General features: G+C 41.8%; 2 protein-coding genes across 3 annotated transcripts in view; one reads left to right on the top strand and one right to left on the bottom strand.

The window, feature by feature from the left end:
* Window positions 1-20,335, bottom strand: part of cep290 (centrosomal protein 290) — a 60,350-nt gene extending 40,015 nt beyond the window's left edge. Inside the window, exons 1-16 of the mRNA XM_049573024.1 lie at window positions 19,571-20,335; window positions 17,744-17,821; window positions 17,446-17,515; window positions 17,306-17,352; window positions 16,614-16,748; window positions 15,150-15,203; window positions 13,570-13,716; window positions 11,951-12,133; window positions 11,697-11,786; window positions 10,705-10,827; window positions 9,908-10,031; window positions 7,532-7,704; window positions 7,049-7,211; window positions 6,825-6,925; window positions 6,677-6,743; window positions 927-1,036 (exon numbers count right to left, since the gene is read on the bottom strand). Of these exons, the coding sequence (XP_049428981.1) occupies window positions 927-1,036; window positions 6,677-6,743; window positions 6,825-6,925; window positions 7,049-7,211; window positions 7,532-7,704; window positions 9,908-10,031; window positions 10,705-10,827; window positions 11,697-11,786; window positions 11,951-12,133; window positions 13,570-13,716; window positions 15,150-15,203; window positions 16,614-16,748; window positions 17,306-17,352; window positions 17,446-17,515; window positions 17,744-17,821; window positions 19,571-19,675 (1,770 nt within the window). The 5' untranslated portion in view covers window positions 19,676-20,335. The remainder of the gene's footprint in view (window positions 1-926; window positions 1,037-6,676; window positions 6,744-6,824; window positions 6,926-7,048; window positions 7,212-7,531; window positions 7,705-9,907; window positions 10,032-10,704; window positions 10,828-11,696; window positions 11,787-11,950; window positions 12,134-13,569; window positions 13,717-15,149; window positions 15,204-16,613; window positions 16,749-17,305; window positions 17,353-17,445; window positions 17,516-17,743; window positions 17,822-19,570) is intronic.
* A 26-nt stretch (window positions 20,336-20,361) lies between these two features.
* tmtc3 (transmembrane O-mannosyltransferase targeting cadherins 3) overlaps window positions 20,362-20,892 on the top strand; it is a 47,900-nt gene continuing 47,369 nt past the window's right edge. For both annotated transcript variants that reach the window (XM_049573030.1, XM_049573031.1), the window contains exon 1: window positions 20,362-20,502. The gene's annotated coding sequence lies outside the window, so the exon portion shown is untranslated. The remainder of the gene's footprint in view (window positions 20,503-20,892) is intronic.

Consider the following 20,892-nt stretch of genomic DNA (forward strand, 5'->3'; position numbering starts at 1 on the left):
AATAAAAAAGAAAGAAGATTAATTACATGGGAAGGTTAAGGTAGGGAAGTGATGGGGTGGTTGCCTAGCAACAATAAAAAAGCACAGCAAGCATTTTTTTCCTTTTTCATTTGTGGCATTCAATTTAAAAAAAAAGTCAGTTCTGTGTACCTCACATTTGCAACCTGCAAAACATTTCCTGTGTGATCGGGGCCTGAGAGTGCAATAAATGCTTTAGTTAGAAAAAAATAAGAGCTGGTGGGAAAAAACTCAATTCTTTTGGGAGAAAAACTGTTCAGCAGGAATCCTGTGGCCCTACTTCATATGAAGCCCAAATGTTGTCTGGACCCGTCTCTGGCTGCTAATGCAACTGTAAAAAATAAGCAGGACGCAGAAGACGATGTCTCGGCCCGGATATCCACAGGCTACACCGGATCTCCTGAAATATTGTCCACGGCCCGCAGAGACTTCTTCATCTCAGAAAACAGCTGATGGGTTCAGAGATTGCTAATTCAATTACTAAAGTAATTAAAGTACTTGGATGCATGACATCATCTGATTCCCTCCAAAATACGAACTTTCAGCACTTGATAAATAAAAAGGTGAGGAATTCATCGACACACATTTTTTACCTCTTCTTTCTGAAATTAATTTGATTTTGCATAACATTTGTTTTCACTGTTTGGTGCACGACTCATGTGACCCAGTCTGTCCAGGAAAAAGACATTCTTGGAATAAACCAGACGACCCTGAATAAACAAAATCAGATTAAATGAAACACGAAACACAAACAGAGCAAACTGTTGGTAATAAAACTACAAACCAATGTGCCGTGGATAGAAATCAGCTATAACTATTAATTACGCCTGTGGCTTAATCAGGAAATTGGTCTTCTTTGAAAAGCTGGGCCCTGGTTAAAGCTGACATGTCAGCAGCCTTGAGCTTACTCTGCGTCTGATCTCTTCATCTGTGTGAGTGCTGCTTTGGTTTAGTGGCAGCTGGACGGTCCTGCGGGGGCTGATGTCCTCCTCCGGCAGTAAGCTGGACTGTGGGATCCCTGCGGACACAGCTGATTGTTACCAAGACTTCAGAAACAGAAACATGTGAACGCTGAGTATTTTACTATCCATATGACATTTATCAAAATGCTTAAAAAACATTTCAACTCACTCTCAACTCACCATCTACTGTGGATAGTTTTGGATTTATTTGGCCTGATATCTGCCTCTAGAACATGTTGGATTAAATTTCTGCCTCGAAAACAATGGAGGTGAATTATCAAATTAGAAATTGTAATTAAGATCAATATTGATCAACACGGAAAATGTATCGTGATATTGTTTTTTTGCCACTTCGTCAAGTCCTGACTGAATGTAAAGCCCCGTCTCCACCAAACCCTTTCAGTGCAGTACCTCTGGAACCAACAGTAACCCTTCAGACATGGTACCTAGACCCTCGGTCTGTTCAGACAGTCCTCTTAAATGTGGGCGGGGTTGTTGTCACTCACTGCTCCATCCAGCACTCGCTGTATTTCCTCATCAGCGGTGACACAGATGGAAGTCTGCACCTGGTTTATCGTCCACAGAACGAGGCTGCACGCCCACATTTTCAGAACAAAATAGAACAGGCTGCAGTGAGAGTCTCTCTCCATGGGATATTTAAAAATAGCAGCTTTGTGCATTTAGTCCTTCTCAGGCAAGCTCAGGGGTTTAGTGTTGCTGTAGCCCACAGGAAGTGAGGATTAGAATATATGACCTTCACATAATCCACTCCAAATTAAAGTTGTCACAGTGAAATTTAAGGTGTGTTGATGGATTCACGTCATCAACTCATACATTGGGTAACATTACAAGTTAACGTTCCACCTCAAAAGCAAAACATCTTTTCAATTTATATTCATAACCTGTGTCTCAGTTCAGGGCTGCAGCCTTCGAAGGTTGTATTTTAAGACTGATTGCGACCAACGCCGTCCCATTTAAAAGGCTCCTTCAAATGCGGCTGAAAAATGCAGCCTTCTTGCCCAGAATGTGGAGGATGCAACGGATGAATCCTTTGTGGCCCAGCCTATCCCACGATGCATTGCGTGCCGGTGATGATTATATATTAAGTTAAGTTAACTAACAGTTGTTAACTAGCAAACGGATAACTGTTGTTAACATTCATTAGCTGAAAGCACATGGCTTAAACAATCTTACTTTGATAAGTTTACCTGAAAACGGGGCGTCGGTGGCTTTGTGGTAGAGCAGGCGCCCCATGTACGAGGCTGTTGCCGCAGCGGCCTGGGTTTGACTCCAGCCTGAGGCCCTTTGCTGCATGTCACTCCCTCTCTCTGTCCCCCTTTCACGCTTCTCCGTCCTATCGATTAAAGGCTTAAAAATGCCCCAAAAAAAATATCGGCGGCGCCTCCGGCGGTGAATCATCTCCTCAAGTATGAAATTAAAAAAAATATATATATATACAGTACAGGCAAAAAGTTTGGACACACCTTCTCATTCAATGCGTTTTCTTTATTTTCATGACTATTTACATTGTAGATTCTCACTGAAGGCATCAAAACTATGAATGAACACATGTGGAGTTATGTACAAAAAAAGGTGAAATAACTGAAAACATGTTTTATATTCTAGTTTCTTCAAAATAGCCACCCTTTGCTCTGATTACTGCTTTGCACACTCTTGGCATTCTCTCCATGAGCTTCAAGAGGTAGTCACCTGAAATGGTTTTCCAACAGTCTTGAAGGAGTTCCCAGAGGTGTTTAGCACTTGTTGGCCCCTTTGCCTTCACTCTGCGGTCCAGCTCACCCCAAACCATCTCGATTGGGTTCAGGTCCGGTGACTGTGGAGGCCAGGTCATCTGCCGCAGCACTCCACCACTCTCCTTCTTGGTCAAATAGCCCTTACACAGCCTGGAGGTGTTTGGGGTCATTGTCCTGTTGAAAAATAAATGATCGTCCAACTAAACGCAAACCGGATGGGATGGCATGTCGCTGCAGGATGCTGTGGTAGCCATGCTGGTTCAGTGTGCCTTCAATTTTGAATAAATCCCCAACAGTGTCACCAGCAAAACACCCCCACACCATCACACCTCCTCCTCCATGCTTCACAGTGGGAACCAGGCATGTGGAATCCATCCGTTCACCTTTTCATGCGTCACAAAGACACGGCGGTTGGAACCAAAGATCTCAAATTTGGACTCATCAGACCAAAGCACAGATTTCCACTGGTCTAATGTCCATTCCTTGTGTTTCTTGGCCCAAACAAATCTCTTCTGCTTGTTGCCTCTCCTTAGCAGTGGTTTCCTAGCAGCTATTTGACCATGAAGGCCTGATTGGCGCAGTCTCCTCTTAACAGTTGTTCTAGAGATGGGTCTGCTGCTAGAACTCTGTGTGGCATTCATCTGGTCTCTGATCTGAGCTGCTGTTAACTTGCGATTTCTGAGGCTGGTGACTCGGATGAACTTATTCTCAGAAGCAGAGGTGACTCTTGGTCTTCCTTTCCTGGGTCGGTCCTCATGTGTGCCAGTTTCCTTGTAGCGCTTGATGGTTTTTGCGACTCCACTTGGGGACACATTTCAAGTTTTTGCAATTTTCCAGACTGACTGACCTTCATTTCTTAAAGTAATGATGGCCACTCGTTTTTCTTTAGTTAGCTGATTGGTTCTTGCCATAATATGAATTTTAACAGTTGTCCAATAGGGCTGTCGGCTGTGTATTAACCTGACTTCTGCACAACACAACTGATGGTCCCAACCCCATTGATAAAGCAAGAAATTCCACTAATTAACCCTGATAAGGCACACCTGTGAAGTGGAAACCATTTCAGGTGACTACCTCTTGAAGCTCATGGAGAGAATGCCAAGAGTGTGCAAAGCAGTAATCAGAGCAAAGGGTGGCTATTTTGAAGAAACTAGAATATAAAACATGTTTTCAGTTATTTCACCTTTTTTTGTCAAGTACATAACTCCACATGTGTTCATTCATAGTTCTGATGCCTTCAGTGAGAATCTACAATGTAAATAGTTATGAAAATAAAGAAATCTCTGGGTCCATGATTTAGGGCTAACTAACTTTCTAGCTTAATCCTTCTTTCGTCAAGTGCAGCTGGTTGCTAAGTAACAGAAACACCAGTGGGTCGGGGCGAGAACAACTGGTGATGCAACCAGGAAATCTTCTGCAGAGCAGACCGTCCCATTTTGGAGACTGTTTGGTTTGGCTGATGCAGTCTTCAAAGGATGTGGTTGATGTCCACGGTGAGGGCCGCGTCCTTTACTGATGTATGAACAGAGGTTACATAAAACCAGAGTGACCGTCCTCTACCGACCAATCAGACTGCAGGGTTTCTAGCTCCACCTTTTAGTACCAGATCTGTGTGCCAGGTACCCCAACAGAGTGGGGACCAAACATGGGGACGCTAAGGAACGCTTCTGTTGGTACCATCCACAACTTTTCACTGTGGAAATGGAAATACTGTGTACTGAGCTAAACTGAACTGGTCTGAACCTTGCTGCTTGATGGAAACGGGGCTTTAGACACTGACTCTGTACAAGGACCTCCTGTGAGCCTGCTTCAAAAAACTAACCCAACTATCGCTTTAAGGAAATAAGTGAAATCAATAATAGACATTATCCCTCGAGGCGCAGACAAACTCAGAAACAACTTTTTGTTCTCATAAGGCCAGTCAAGTGCAAATATTTACATGCTTGTCGACAACATGAACCCACTTCTACCCACAGTTTTCCCAAAGACAGACAACTTTTGTGTGAGATATCAGTCCATCAGACAGGCAGACAGAAAACCCTCAAGTTAATCTTTATCCCTCAGGGGAAATATAAATATCACTTTGTGGTTGTATGACTCCGCCCACCAGTCCAGTGTCTCTGACAGTCTCCATCCATGTCAGTGAAAACATGGATGCTTCACACACAGAAGATCTATACAGTCAGCACAGTTTCAAGATTAGAGTCACCAATTCAGTATCTGACCAAATGTCTCCCCTTCTGTTCCTGAGATATGACGTTAAAACATGATGATGTCACAGTCAAGCTGACCTTTGACCTTTTGATCTTCATTATTTTATCCTGTTAGACATTTGTGTCAAGTTTTGTCATAATTAGCGTAAGAATTCTTGAGTTATGGCCAAAAACATGTTTTTTCAGGTCACAGTGACCTTCAACTGGGGCTGGGTGATGAAACAATTTCAAAACTGGATCGCAATAAAATGCATGTTGATGACGATGTTAAACTAAAGTCCTTTTTACTGGATATGGACAGACCTAGATCCAAACAGCAGAAGTTAACAGACAGCTGTCAGTCAATCTGCAGTGTTTTACTGCAAAGTTTGTGCTGAGGTGAGGAGGAAGTGAAAGCAGCGTGGACATGACAGAAAGAGGGGGAAATGAGTGGAAGAGAAGCTGAAGAAGAGCTCGCGTCATCTTCAAAAATGGACGAAACTGTGCATAAAAAAGTTACACAACATCAATAATTTGAGGTGGTTTGCCTGCTTGAAAGGTGACGACAGACACAACAGATCTTTTCCATTGCCTGAAAAGGTGGCGTCACAGCGACTACACTGAGAGCATGAAAACTGCAGAAAGTCCACCGACAAGTGTTTAACAACCGAGCACTTCTGCTGCCGTGGGCAGAGCTAGCGAGGCTACACCAAAACACCAATCAGTAGAGTCCTCTTCCTCTGCTGCAGTGTCATACTTCATGACCAAAGACATGATGCCCACGAGCACCATGAAGAAAGACGGGTTCAAGAAGTGCAAGACTGCAGCTGACATTCGGCGAGAGGCAGGGTTCACCCTGGACAGGTCGCCAGACTAGAGTGTGATCACACATGGACAGTGTGTAAATGACCATCAAAAGGCTGCTGTTATACACAGTCAAACACACCGCATGCACAGCAGCACAACACACACTCAATTGGAGCAGAGCCTGTGTTGCGTTCAGGCGTTGTCACATCAATAATAAGCACTTGAATAGGCCATAGCACAACACAGCAGCATGTCAAGTGGGCCGAACCCGAACCAAACCTGAGCAAAAGTTTTGATTTGTTATCTTAAGCCGGTGTAAACACTCTGTACCAGACCATCACAGGGCTGACACACAGAGATTGACAAACATTCACACTCACATTTCCATAGGGAACATTATCATGAAGATATTTTTTGCCATATCGCCCAATATTATCTTTGGGCACAAAATTCATATCAATTTATCATTTAGTCCAAGTGGACATTTGTGCCAAACTCCCTCAAGGTGTTCTAGAGTTGCGTTTTTACAAGAATGAGACAGATGCAAGGTCTCAGTGACCTTGACATTTGGCCTTTGACCACCCAAAATCAAATCAGTGTGTCAAAGTGAATGTTTGTGCCAAATTTGAAAAAACTCCCTCATGGTGTTGAGATATCGTGTTAACAAGAATGAGACAGATGAGGTCACAGTGACCTTTGACCACCAGCATCTAACCAATTCATCGCTGAGTCCAAGTAAACGTTTGTGCCAAATTTGAAGACATTTCCTAAAGGCCATCTTGAGATATTGTGTGCACAAGAGCAGGACGGATGGACAGATGGACAACCCAAAAACAAAATGCCTTCAGCCGCGGCTGTCGCTGATGCGTAGGCATAAAAAACATGGCAGAAGGATGTTAATACAGTAACTGGAGTTATTTAATTGCATGACTTTTTCCTTCACCTCTTTCCTTCACCAAGCGTCTGATTTGTTGCTTCAGCTCCAGTCGTTCTTCCTCAAGCCGTTCGATCTGAGCAGGAAATCACACAGTGAGGTCAGAAGTGCTCAGAGAACGTTATAAAACCAGAGGTTATAACATCTGTAACTCTACCTCTTTGGTGAGGACTTGGTTTTCTGCTTTGTACTGGCGCTGTCTGAGCTCTTTGGCTCGCCTGAACTCTGTCAGATCCACTTCCTGCTTTGGTTCCAGACCTTGAATCATGAAAAAGAACAAAATAAATAAAAGTAAAATGAATTTCATTTCACCAGGTCAGATCAGGTCAGTGTCTGAGTACATTGAGATGTGGGAATAACATGATTTTAAAAAGAACTGACCCAGTTTTTCACGGAAATCTTCGTTTTCGTCCATGAGGTCATTGATTCTCATCTCGAGCTGGTTGATCTCTTTGGTCATGGCCTCTGCCTCAAGGTCTCTCACTCTAATTTGATTTTTACACTCTTTGATTTCCACAATGGCTGCTTCAAGGCCGTAAGTGCCCTGTAACACACAAACAGAGCTATCGTTACTCGACCATCAGAAAGCATGTCTTTTTCCTGGCTCCTCTTCCAACTCTAAAGCTTTTAGGGAAATCAAGATGTGATTAGACAAGCTGGAAGACAAACGCTCAGTTTGTGGACCCAAAAACCATGTGGATCACACCAGAGTCATACAGGCATTCTGATGTCTATTAAAAGCCATGATAGACAAGGAAAAAAATAAAAACTGCTTCTGGGAACTGACGTCTCAATTAATTCGATTTGGAATGAAAATTCTTTGAAATAAACCAAACTGGGAGGGAGGGGTGTTTGTGGACTTACAGACTCATACTGGCTCAAGCGGTTTGAAGCCTCAATGAGTGCTTTGTCTTTTTCTTCAGCGTGAGCTTCTGCCAGTTTTACCGCCTGCGCTGCTTCTGACACTCGCATCTCTGCAGCCTCCAGCTTGGACTTCAGCTCCTCCATCTTCCTCTGCTGGACAGATGACGGCAGGCCTTGGACGAGAAAAGGAAATTATTTCTTCAGCTACAGACAAAGGCGACCAGCTGGTGAGGGCAGGGTATCAGAATTTACTTGCCAATTTACTTCATAAATAACTACCGGTGTTTAACAGCCACAGAAGTTTGATATAAGAGTCTGTTGTTGTTTATAAAATTCTGCTTCCAAAGAAGTTGGGATGCAGTGTAAAACTTAAATTAAAACAGTATGCAATGATTTGTGAATCATTTTTGACCAATATTCAGTTGAATACAGTACAAAGATATTTAATCTTCAAACTGATAAATTGTTGTTGGTTTTGTTTTTTTGTTGTAAATACACACTGATTCTGACTTTGATGCCTCCAACACCTTCCAAAAAAGTTGGGACAGGGGCAACAAAAGACTGGGAAAGTTGTGAAAAACACCTGTTTTGAACATTCAGCAGGTAAACAGGTGAACTGGGAACAGATTAATGTATCATGATTAGAAATGAAAGAGACATCGAGCTGTTCACGAGCAGGAAAAACGGCCTATTGCACCCTCTACAGCCCATAATATCATCACAAGATTCACAGAACCTGAAGGAATCTCTGCACGTGAGGGACAACACTGAAAACCAACACTGACTGTCGATGACAGTGACTTCTCTGAGCCCGAGCTCATCTGAGATGGACGCTGCCATCCAGACAACTTCTTTTTCAGGGATGTCGAGTCTTATTCCAGCGAGACAATGAGACACATTGTGACGTGTTCCAACAGCGTGGCTTCGTAGTGACAGAGTGCAGGTACCAGACTGATCTGCCTGCAGTCCACACCTGTCTCCCACTGAACATGTGTGGAACATGATGAAGGGTCGAGAGAGTGAGGTCAGACACTGAGGTCCTCAGTTCCCAAACACTGACTGAGTGTTTTTTAAAAGAGAAGGTGATGATGTCACACAGAGGTAAACATGCGTCTTTCTTAACTTTATTAGAACGTGTTTGTGCTGTATTCAGTTGAATGTAGGTCAGACAGGACAGCAAACTACTGCACTTTGTTTTTATCTATGTTTTACACAGCAACCCAGCCTGTTTTTGGAACTGGGGTTGTCCTTAATTTAGCTGAGGGCTGAGATTGAGCTTCACTGGTATTTTGTCTGCCATGTGACATAATGCCTGCAGCTACGGCTATTGCTGGTGCAGAGACATAAAAATGAGAGATCTGTGCAGCCGCAGATAAAGTTAAACGTTTTCATCTAACGTTACAGGCAGAACAGAAACCAGGCATAAGAGTGATGTTTGGAAGTATACTGACAAAATGAATGCGCAGTGAGAGGTTTGTAACATTAAGGCCCTGATCACACTGAAAGTATTTCAGCAGCTGGAGGAGGCTTTTTGAAATAGGGTTTTATTAGAATGAAGCTTTTTGCTCGCTGTTTGTGTTGCTATGCGCCTCGGGTTTTTGCCGAAACAAAAAAAACTTTCACTCAAAGCGGACAACAGCCCCACCTCATCTCTTCTTTCGTCATCTTTTTCCCCATTGTCCAATGGAATGATTTGAGAGGCGGGGCTTCTGTGGTTGTCACAACAAGTTTACAGTTGGTAAACAATGGAGGAGAAGCTGGTGGTAGTGGTTGCTGGATACCCAGAGCTATACGGCCTGATGATAGACAGCAGGTTGTCAAACTGCCCGAGTCATCCTAAAATCTGCCTGGAAATGTCCATGATGGAGGAGAAGCTCCTGGACCAACTGGTGGTACTCCCCATGATCCAGCCTCTTTTTTAGGGTCTCATGTACCCACACAGATCTCTGTTTATCTGCTGACGGCCTCTCACCCTCAACCAGAGCTACAGACAGCACCCTCTGCCTCAACATGGCAGCAACTACACACTGATTACTGGGGGATAAATACAATAAATAAATAAACCTTAGATTGATTACACACTTTCTGTGTGATCACAGCTAATGTCTACAGTCTGTACAGTGTAGAAAGGTAAGCTTAACACTATCCCCTACCCACTTGGGTGTTTGAATCCTATTAAATAATTTAATGTGAGTACTCAAATATGTAAATTACCTAAAATGCCCATCCCTACTCTCTGTTATTACGCCAGTCATCCATGACTGAAAGAATAAAGGCTGATGAAAGAGTGTTGTAGCAGTCGGACAACAAATACTGAGTCATCTCTGACTGAACACTGTGTGACCTTAAGTTTGTCTCCAGCAGTGACGGACTCACCTCTGTCTTTCTTTGTGGACGTCTTCAGCTCCTCGATGAGCTGGGTGTGCTTCTCCATGTCAACTGTGTAGTGCTCCACCTGCTCACTCAGGATCTTGATTTGATTGTCTCTCTCTTGGACGGCCTTTAAAACATTCACCAAAAATTTCAAATCAGAACGACTCTTGTGTAAGACTGACACAGCTGCACCACACTGAACCACCAGCGACTTCATCATTAAGGGAGTTTATGAAATGAAAGAAAAGGGGAGGCTGAGGCTGAGAGACACACAGGACACAGGACAGGTGAAACTTACACTGCAGAGATCATATATGACCTGTCCCAGAGCAGCGACAGACAGATGGAAGGGAGGACAGGTTGGTAAAGCATGTCGAAGCAGTGAGAGGAAGCAGAAAGCAGGAAAAGTGACAGCCAATACAGGAAATGACAAAACACTTAGAGTTCAGATTCCCCTGCTCCGAAGGACACACAATGACCTTCTGCACTATAATCAGGACTTTCATCTTGCTTAATCAAGTGTGCAGGATCTGGAAGAACTAACTTATATTTATGTTTAAAGTTTGAGCATCTTCATGTCCTGCAGCTATAATACACTGTGATATATTAAAGTATAACCTCTTACTGTGATGATGTTGTGAAATATGTTACATAACATTTGGATAGACACAGAATAACTATCAATCTTTGTTAAAAAAAAAATGATAGTACATTTCTTTTTATTATCAACAAATGTTTTGTTGCTTTAAAATGTGACCACATTAAAAAGAGATTACGCCATCTCCTGTTCTGAGACAGACCTGCTGCAAGGCAAGAATATTGCTTTTGTCCAAGTCCAGCTGGGCCGAGCGCAGCTTTTCCCTCAGATCCCGGATCATCTGCTGGTACACCAAAATGTCTTCGTCCTTCCCAGAGAGCACTCTCTGTGTGGGAGGAAAAGATCATGTCAGCACAGAGCAGATCAACAAACAGCTGAACTCAGAGCTGGAGATAAGGAAGCATAGTGATGTGTACAATTACATGAGGGAATTAAATCAAGGAAGTCTGTAATACACGTTTCTATTTGTGCTCCGATCACCTCTTAATGACTGTGACATCATCATGTTTTAACGTCATATCTCAGGAACAGAAGGGGAGACATTTGGTCAGATACTGAATCGGTGACTCTAATCTTGAAACTGTGCTGACTGTATAGACCTTCTGTGTGTGAAGCATCCATGTTTTCACTGACATGGATGGAGACTGTCAGAGACACTGGACTGGTGGACGGAGTCATACAACCACGGGGTGGTGATTCCGATTTAAATCTGTTACTCTTTCAGTCTCTCTTTGTGTCGACTAATTTTGAACGATATTTAAGTGCTGCTTGGACAGAGATGGACAGTATGTTGTGGTGACACGTCACTGCATTGTGTCAGAAAATGGGAGAAAACTAGTGCGTCTACCTGGGTGTCATATTTGGATTACTGCCAATTAGAGCTGATCGGAGCTGGAGTCTGTGACGACTGCAGAGTCATTTGTCACAGGAATGAATGCATGAAACACTGGCCTTCAGAGAGTACTGCTGCTCAACAGGGACTTCATGTGGAGCAGGAATTAAGTCCAGACTTTCAGAATGTTGCTGACTTCATCAAATGGTTTCTGAGGCTTAAAAGCATTTTAAACTCCATTTACTCCCTGAGTTACTTCTTACATTTCTTCTCTCCTCCTTAATCACAATGAACATCTTTTCAGTGCACCTGGCTCAAAGGAAAAAAGAGGCAGCTTGCTGAGAGACATCAGATTAACTCACCTTCCACTCCTCCACTTTGGAGTTGACTGCCGCCATTATCGGGTCGTCCTCTTCAGTCATGCTATGAATCTTATCTGCTAACTCTCTGACCTGCAAATCAAACACACATCCCATAATGCCTTCAACACTGCGGTGTGTTTGATAATAAATAAGTGGTGTCAGGTAACTTATGAACATGTACCTCACACACCACACACAGATTAAATCTGAGAACAGAATAAATAAATAAACAATTCACTGATGATGTTGTTTACCTGCAGCTTGGCGTGATCCCTTTCTTTCCTCAGCTGATCCATGATGGAGTCCGTCTGCTGGACAATGATCTTCATCTTGCTGTACTCGTCCGTCATCTTCTCCATCTCCCTCACTGACTCCTCCAGACTTTTCTGCATCTGCTCGTTCTGCGTCTTCAGGTGGACGATTTCATCCTCCGCTCGCTGGTGGACACAAAATAATATAATTATCTTCGATGTGAACACATAGCTTCACGTGATACTGGGGATGGGTATTGTTGAGATTTTAACGGTTCTATGACTCTTAGTGACACTGCATATCAATCCAGTACATTAACGTTACTCTTATTGACTCTTTTTTTTTATTGCTTCTTAAAAATTAAGAACAGAATTAATACTGCTTTATTTTCTTATATGTACTGGAGGAAAATTAGGAATGCACCCATATTAGAGCTAAACAACCAGCAGGCTGATGGTTAGTTTTAATCATTAACCCATGTTTGTATTATTTAGTTTAAGTTATTGTGGACTCTGAGCTGCTGACACACATAACACACCTGATGTGGAAGGAGCAACGAGAGATGTAGTAAACATCCTGTTGCACTTGAGGCAGCGAGCAGAACCAGAATCCACTATAGTAAAGTGTTATCAGACTTTTGAGCTTCTAGTTCCCTCCCTAATTGTCACTAAAACAGGATCTGTGTGTGTGTGTGTGTGTGTGTGTGTGTGTGTGACAAGCTCTAATAAAGATTTCTTTTCTGGATTGGTATTATCACAGATGCATCATACACGATAAAACAAGTAAGAAATGAAGTTGGATGGAGAGAAGGTGAAAGATAATGTTTATGTAGCCTCAGTGTCGAACCCATCAGCTATCGCTCTGACGATGATAAACCTTCAGGAGTAGCTACAAACATTTCGGGGGATCCGTTGAAGCCAGCAGATATCTGGGCCAAGACTTCCTCTTTGTGTGCCACTGATTTTGGCTAAAACAGATATCTGCATATGGATGCAGATAAATAAATATAATAAAAACGATAATCATCGTCAGACACTATCTGATGGTTTCTGACAATACATTTCAGTCGATGCTTTCTGCCTCTTATGCTCTCCACACAGACTGTTTACCTGCAGCTGCAACATGATTCAGACGACTTATGGAAACCAGAACACTTCTGATACCTAAATTCTGCGCCGTTGGCTATAAATTCTGCAGACATATGTAGATATCATTTTATAGAGATTAATGTAGCTGAAACAAAAGGAAAATCTATTTTTCTAATCTCTTCAATACAAAAAGCAGAACTTGAAACACCGGGGCTTATAAATAGGATGTGTGTTTAATCAGGGCTCATTAAACACCAGGTTTCAGTACACCCCCTGCCTACATGCTGCACAGCTGCGGTGCAAAAAGCAGGTAATAAAAACCGATGAAAGCCATAAAAATAATTGGTAAAAAGTTAAGTTATTATTTGAAACACTGATCTTGAATGTTTTCTGCAGTACACAGTGTTTTCTTATGCTTAGGCCCTTGGTAGTTCATTATTTCTCAGAGACTAAAGTTTGGTGTTGTTGCCAGGTTTTCCAGATGATGGGCTGTTGCCTCACTCCCCACACAGTATAATAAATAATTGGTGTACCTGAACGTCTTCCATGTATTGGTAGAGCTGTCTGTTAGTCAGGGTGAGCTTCTTCTGGATCTCAGCGTTCTCATCTTTGGATGGGGCCGGCTCTTTCTTTTCCAGCTCTCCGCGGTAGAAATCCACATCCTGCTGGAGCTGCTCGTTCTGTCGTGGAACAGGAAGGACAGAATTAGTGTCATGAAAAGCCGAGGGTCCAATGCTCTGTGGTCACACGCTAATCTAAGACACCTCATTTGATATTAAACAATGGATTTGTCTTGTGTTTGGAACTGAACCATTGAGCTGCTGTTGCAACAACAATCGGATCACTTTCCGTTTTTCATCCGAGTCTCACAACTGAACTCTTTTTATTTTGCCACGTAGAGTTTCCATAGTTATCATCAGATGTTCTACTGTTGGCCAACAGTAACTGCAAAGACCTTACACTAATACTCTTTGGGAACTGAGGATAGCTACTGAGGAAAACAAAAGAGCTATCCTCGTCTTGTTTTGGTTGCACAGTTGTTGATGCACTTCCTGTGTGCCGTAAATAAATTCTTCATTTTCCCCTTTGACCTTTGTGATATAAAATATCATCATTTCATGCTGTTTGACTTTTTTTCATGACATGTTGTCATAATTAGCATGTGAATTCTTGAGTAATGGCCAAAAACATGTTTCATGAGGTCACAGTAACCTTTGACCACCAAGTTCTAATCAGTTAATTCTTGAGTCCAACTGAGCATTTGTGCCAAATTTGAAGAAATTCCTTTGGTGTTCTTGAGTTACGTGTTCACGAGAATGAGATGGATACGAGGTCACAGTGACCTTGACCTCTGATCACCAAAATCTAGTCAATTCATCCTTGAGTCTGAGGCGTTTGTGCCAAATTTGAAAAAAATTCCTCAAGGTGTTTTTTAATATATCCCATTCAAACGAATGAGACAGCTGAGGTCACAGTGACCTTGACCTTTGACTACCAAAATCTAATCAGTTCATCCTTGATTTAAAGTGGACGTTTGTGCCAAATTTGAAAAATTCCCTCATGGTGTTTTTGATATATCGTGTTCAGGAGAATTAGATGGATGGACGGACGGACGGACAGACAACCTGACAACTTAACACCTTCAACCACAGCTATCTCCATCGCAGAGTCTGTTTCTATTTCTACTAAAGTTAACACCTATTGGATGATATCAGCGGGGTAACTCTCAGTCTTTGGATTTCTCTTGGAGCTGTGGCAACATGAGACAACTGTGCAGCAGTGATCATCTGTAGATAGAGCTATAAAATGTGTCCTCGATATACTGGCTCATTTTCACCTTTCTATATCTACAGAATCAAACTCCTACTTAAATAACCGAAAGCTGATTTTACTTCACTACCTCTATTTCTTACCTTCTTCTTAAGTTTTTTTATCTTTGCCAGTGAAACAGAGAGAGATGAAAAAAGAAGATGAATTTAGAGAAAAGCAAACGATGGCAGAGCACATGACTACACACGTTTTAAATTAAGTATGAAGACATGAAGTGTGAGGATGAAGCAATGAAGGAAAAGATCTCAATGGTCCGTGTGATGTAGCGCCAGCAGCCACGTACCTCTCTTTTCAGCTTCTTGACCTCATCCTCGGCCTCCTCTGCTCGCACAATCAACTGGGAGAACAAACAGAGAGCACGAGATGCTGAAACACAGTGTGAATTTAACCACACCAGATGTACAACAATCATATGATACATTTGCACTTAGCAATTATAACCTTGCTTCCAGGGCTCGAAATACCACGTTGGTTTGAGCGTTAGTGTGCGTACAATTTGAGCTTTGCACGTTTGAATTTTCAAATTTGTTTTATACACAGGGTAATATTGGTTATAGGGTATTAAAGGTGCAGTAGTGTAAAGGTGTGATTGATTGATGGTGAGGAGAGCAAATTTCTATAATAGTTTGATTAGTGCTGGATTAGTATAGTTTGGGATTGGGGGAGGGGCTTGACAAACATGTTGCTTCTTCCTGCTCCTTTTAGGACATGAAATGTTAATTTAAGTTTCTCATTGTGACTCTGTTCATGATTTATTGTTTGTCTCTGTTTTGTAGAGATTTCTTTCTACAATAAATGCTACTTAATTTTATCATTATTTTTTAAAATGTTATAAATAAATAAATAAATAAAATCGAATGCTCAGCTCTACATGCACCTGTGCATGTAACTTGGCACAGCTGCCAACATTCACACATTGCTGTAACACTCACACAACTGACATCTGTGTGAAGTTTTGTCATAATTAGTTTATGAATTCTTGAGTTATGACCAAAAACATGTTTTGAAAGGTCACAGTAACCTCTGACCTTTGACCATCAAAGTTGATTCTTCAGTTCAAGTGGACGTTTGTGTCAGATTTAAAGAAATTCCCCCACAGTGTTCTTGAGATACTGCGTTCTTGAGAATAAGACAAATGCAAAGTCACACTGAGCTTGACCTTCGACCACCAAAATCTAATCAGTTCATTATTGAGTCTGAGGGAACGTTTGTGCCAAATTTGAAAAAATTCCCTCAAGTGTTTTTTTAATATATCCCATTTACATGAATGAGACCCCCGAGGTCATGGTGACCTTGACCTTCGAGTACCAAAATCATAAAGCCATCTGTGTCCATCGCCAGCTCAGAGGTATAAAAAATAAATCAAAAAAAAAATTGGTGCATGTAATTTTGAAAGTCATGTACATCGTATTTTAAGCCCTGATGTAATGAACAGCTAAATGTAACTTTTTTTTTTAGTTAAAAATTCTGTTAGAACAAATATATATCACTTTAGTATATTAAAAATATAAATATGTGCAGTTCACTAAAACCAACTGACACCATCTCTTTCCATGAATAACATCAAGGGACAAAAATAATTATCTCTGACTGCATGTTCTTAAAAATGACACACCAGCACACCTGACTAATGTTTGACACTGTACCGATCTAACTAACCAGATAATATCTGCAGGTCATCCGAGGACTGAACACTGAATCCACAGTCTGATGTTATGTGTGTGAATTATGGGTGACGTGCTCGTACCTCCTCGCTGGTTTTCTTTTCTTTGCCCATTTCTTTCTTTAACTGGGTCAACTCTCTCTCCTTCAGCTCCAGCTGGGTCTCGAGCTGCTGAACCTCATCTCTCAGAAAGCGGCTGTCTGGCCCTGTGCCGGAGTGCTGAACCGTGTGGACCGGAAACGAGACAAACAAACACACAAACAACCCCCACCAACAACCTCTTAGTGTCCCATCACCTCCATCTGTTCATAAACACTGATATGTGCACACACTAACTTTAACAAGTCCTAAAACAAGGTTACCTTTCTCTTTACATGACACACTGAGGGAGTGAAAATTCTGGTAACATAAAAACTTTAGAAACCTTTAGAAAATTAAAATAATAGGTTGGAACTAGAAGAAGAGGCTGTGAGCGTGCAGGGAATTAGCTGTAATCTTCTTAAGGGCTGTCATTCAGTAGTCACCACGACCAATCCCTTTGTAGCCATAATGACACGATATGATAGGCTGAATTAACTGGCACTGTTGCAGGAAGTGAAACTCCACGAAGGATGACTTACAGCTCAACACATTAATGTATTTTTTCACATTTATAATGGTACAGACAGGGACTGAAAAACCCTCAGTAGCTCAATAAAATATGTGACATACAGTATGAAAGTATGCAGACATTCAGTTTATAGATAAATACATGGACAGATGCTGAAACACGCTACCTTGTGCTCTTGTTCCAGCCTCGACAACTTGGCGAGGAGCTCCTTTTCTACAGAGGAGAGGACATAAACAATGTGAACTCTGCTCTTTGTTAGCAAAACTTGTGTAACATTTTGCCTACCGACTTCATCTGTGCACTGACCAGTTTTAGCATACTTCACACCAATTGCTTCGACAAATTGATCAGCAATAGAAACCTCGCGATCCTTAATCTATAAAGCAGAAGGAAAGAAGACAATCATGGCTAAAATGTGACACCTAAATTTAGCTGCAGTATTTCAGGCCCATAAAACAGCATCATGGTAAATAATGTGAGTTAACGTTAGTAAATAGGGACTAAATATTCTTGCTTATTGAAATACAATATACATGCTGTTAGAGGGGTTGTTAATAGATGTGTGTGGGAGGGATTAAAATGCAGCAGATATAACACTACACACCTTCAGCAGGGTCTGAAACACTCTGAGGACTTTAATGATGTTCTCTGGAGCTCTATCCTTCACCTCCCATTCTTCTGTCTGCATGGAGAACATGATTCAGAGTGAAAGACAGTGAATGCATCATCATTTCAACTTATAACAATATTCTAATACAGCACAAGAACCTGGACCAAACAGTGACAGAGGTGACACGACAAAACAAATATCAATAATAACAATAAAAAAGATACATATAACTAAAATTACTGTCCCATGGTTGCATGACTCCGCCCACCAGTCAAGTTTCTATTACAGTCTCCATCCATGTCAGTGAAAATATGGATGCTTCACACACAGAAGACCTATACGATCAGCACAGTTTCAAGATTAGAGTCATCTGACCAAATGTCTCCCCTTCTGTTCCTGAGATATGACGTTATAACATGATGATGTCACAGTCAAGCTGACCTTTGACCTTCAATGACAACATTCTAATCAGTTCATCATTAAATCCAAGTGAACATTTGTGCCAAATCTGAAGAAAAGAAAAATCCCTTTCGGTATTCTTGAGATATTGAATAGAGAGCATGAGACAGATGAGGTCACAGAGACCTTGACCTTTGACCACCAAAAACTAATCAGTTCATCGCTGAGTCAAATAATGCCTCTGGTCATGGCTATCACCGGTGCAGAGGCATAAAAATATTCATTCAGTATCTATAACTGTTTATCCTGTGTGGACTATCTTTTTCTCTAACCACACTATCAGATATCACTCCAGGGATACAACAAACTTTGTATAAGTTAAAATACAGCTAAAATTCATGCATTCAGTGTTGTAAATGTTCTCTCTGTTTGTTAGAGTCTCTGTTTTTAAAAAAAAAAAAAAAAAAAAAAACAGAGGAAAAAGAAAGCCCGGGACAATGAACTGATTCTGCTGACCTATAAAAATATATAAAAATACACTACTCTTTTTTACCTGTCACTCTGGACTTTTGTTCATATCATGTTGTTTTTGCTTTTTTCCCAGTGATCTGATTGGCCAGATGTCAGGATGTTGATAGGCTGTGAAGTTAAACCTGCTCGGGAGTAGATTCACTGTTCAGCATAAGTTAACAAAATGATTTATCCTGGTAAAAAGTAAACCAGCTTCGCAGTACTGACAACCTAGCGTTAATCCTGAAGTTAACTCGCTTAGTCCAAATCCTGCTTTGTAATACATGCCTCTGCACTCCTGGGGGAAAACCCACACTGACACGGGGAGAACACGGATATTTCACACAGCAGGCCGGCAGGTTTGAACTCTCAACCCTCTCACTGTGACGCGACAGTACTAACCACTGCACCACATATAAAGATGCACTCTGCCTCTCTCTTGCACAAAATGAGCTGCTTAAATGACACGGACCCAAAACTTGCTTTTTATATCAATGATAATTTAGTATTGAGGGTTTTAATGCATGAACCAAATCACAAATGATTAGATGTAGTGCTTTTTTATTATTTGGCCTATTCTTTTTTTGTTTTAAACATATATACAGTATGTTTCGCTCTGGGGCTATTCATAAAAGAGTTGGGGCTGAAGCTTCAGACACCCAGACCTCACAACACCACTGCACCCCATCCACCCCCTCCTTTTACAAGTACAGTCCCTAAGGAGCTGTAATATCCTTAACAATAATCTGAGATCAGCAGGACAGTCACATTAATCTCTCTTTGTGCAGGTAGCCACAGATAATCCCCACTGCACCACTGTACTCAGACTGTACTGTGAAACCAGAGAAGGGTTGTTGGTTGGAGCAGAAATCTGAGCTGTCATTATTACTGATGTGAAGAGTTGACAGTTACCAAAACGAACATGCTGAAGACCTCGTCCACTTGGTCTTTTTCATATTCAAGGAGACTCGCTGGGTCGATCCTGGTCACTTTGTCCCAGTCCAGAGCAGCAGGCATCTTGGTCTCAGTGTGTTGGTAAAGATTTAACCAAGAAACCAACAGACTGTGATAACTGTGCTAATGTTAGCTGGTTAGCTAGCTCACTGTGGTTAGAAAGCTAAACATCGCTGTGCTCCTAAAATTAGCCTCCTTTTACCGCAAAAACGCTTCACTGAAATCAATTTTGATTTGTGATTACGTTAAGGTAACGTTAAGTAGCCGTTACTCCACAAACTGCTGCAAGAAACTCGGAGACCTAGCACCTATTTTCATGAATTAGCTACCTACACGCTGAGATTATGAGTTAAACTGTTAAACCAAGATGCCTGTTTTTATTCAACATCGCTCACTAAGATCAGCTGAACATGGCAGATGGAGAATACAGACAGCAGGTGAGTTAAAATGACAGTAAACAGCCAGCCTGAAGTTTCCATGATGTGATGCTCAGGCTGCTAGGTTACCACTGACAACACCAGCGGTTACTCAGTTAGCTAATGAAGCTAACGCAAAGTTCACAAGGAAATACAGCTAGTAAAGGCGAGAGTGGAGCCTTGAAGGGAACTTTACCAAACTGTAGAGACGTGACGGATAAAACCTGACTGCCAAGTACTTAAAAGTCGCGTTAATAACTTAAATTGGTCGCATTAGCGCCGAGTGCAGCTCTACTAACATTCAACTTGCGCGGTAACCTCTGAACCGGAAGTGATAGTGACGCTGTGTTGCCGTTAGCTTTCACAGTGGAATGCCGCTTTCTGGATTGTTTACTCCGTATGTGTCCAAATGTTGACCATTCCTAGTTTGTGATATCACCTCTGCAGTCACCGCCTGCCCCTCTTATAGACACGGTAGGTAGGAAAACCAACAAAGACGTATAAACACGTCTGCGTCCACCTTTTCCATCTGAAAGACTGCTATCAACCCAGTTAGCATTAGCGGCTAAATTAGCTTTATCGTTAGCTAACGTTATGTTGCAGAAGCCAGTCTGAAATGATTAGAACATAGTTGGGGTGTTTTATACTTTAATATCACCGCGATCGAGCGGCAACAATGTTGATTATATTCTATTAACCAATGTCTGGTATTAGATAGATGTTTAAAGAGGGTAACGTCAGCTAGCACTGATTTTATGTTGCTGTTAGGGTCCATTGCTCTTGCTTTTTTGCAGCCAGCTGTGCCGGTAGCTTCACTGTTTGATCCCTCAGCATGTGGGCCAGCATCCCCACCCAGAGTTTAAC

This window comes from Epinephelus fuscoguttatus, linkage group LG4 (genome assembly GCF_011397635.1).
Source record: "Epinephelus fuscoguttatus linkage group LG4, E.fuscoguttatus.final_Chr_v1".
Classification (NCBI taxonomy): Eukaryota; Metazoa; Chordata; class Actinopteri; order Perciformes; family Serranidae; genus Epinephelus; species Epinephelus fuscoguttatus.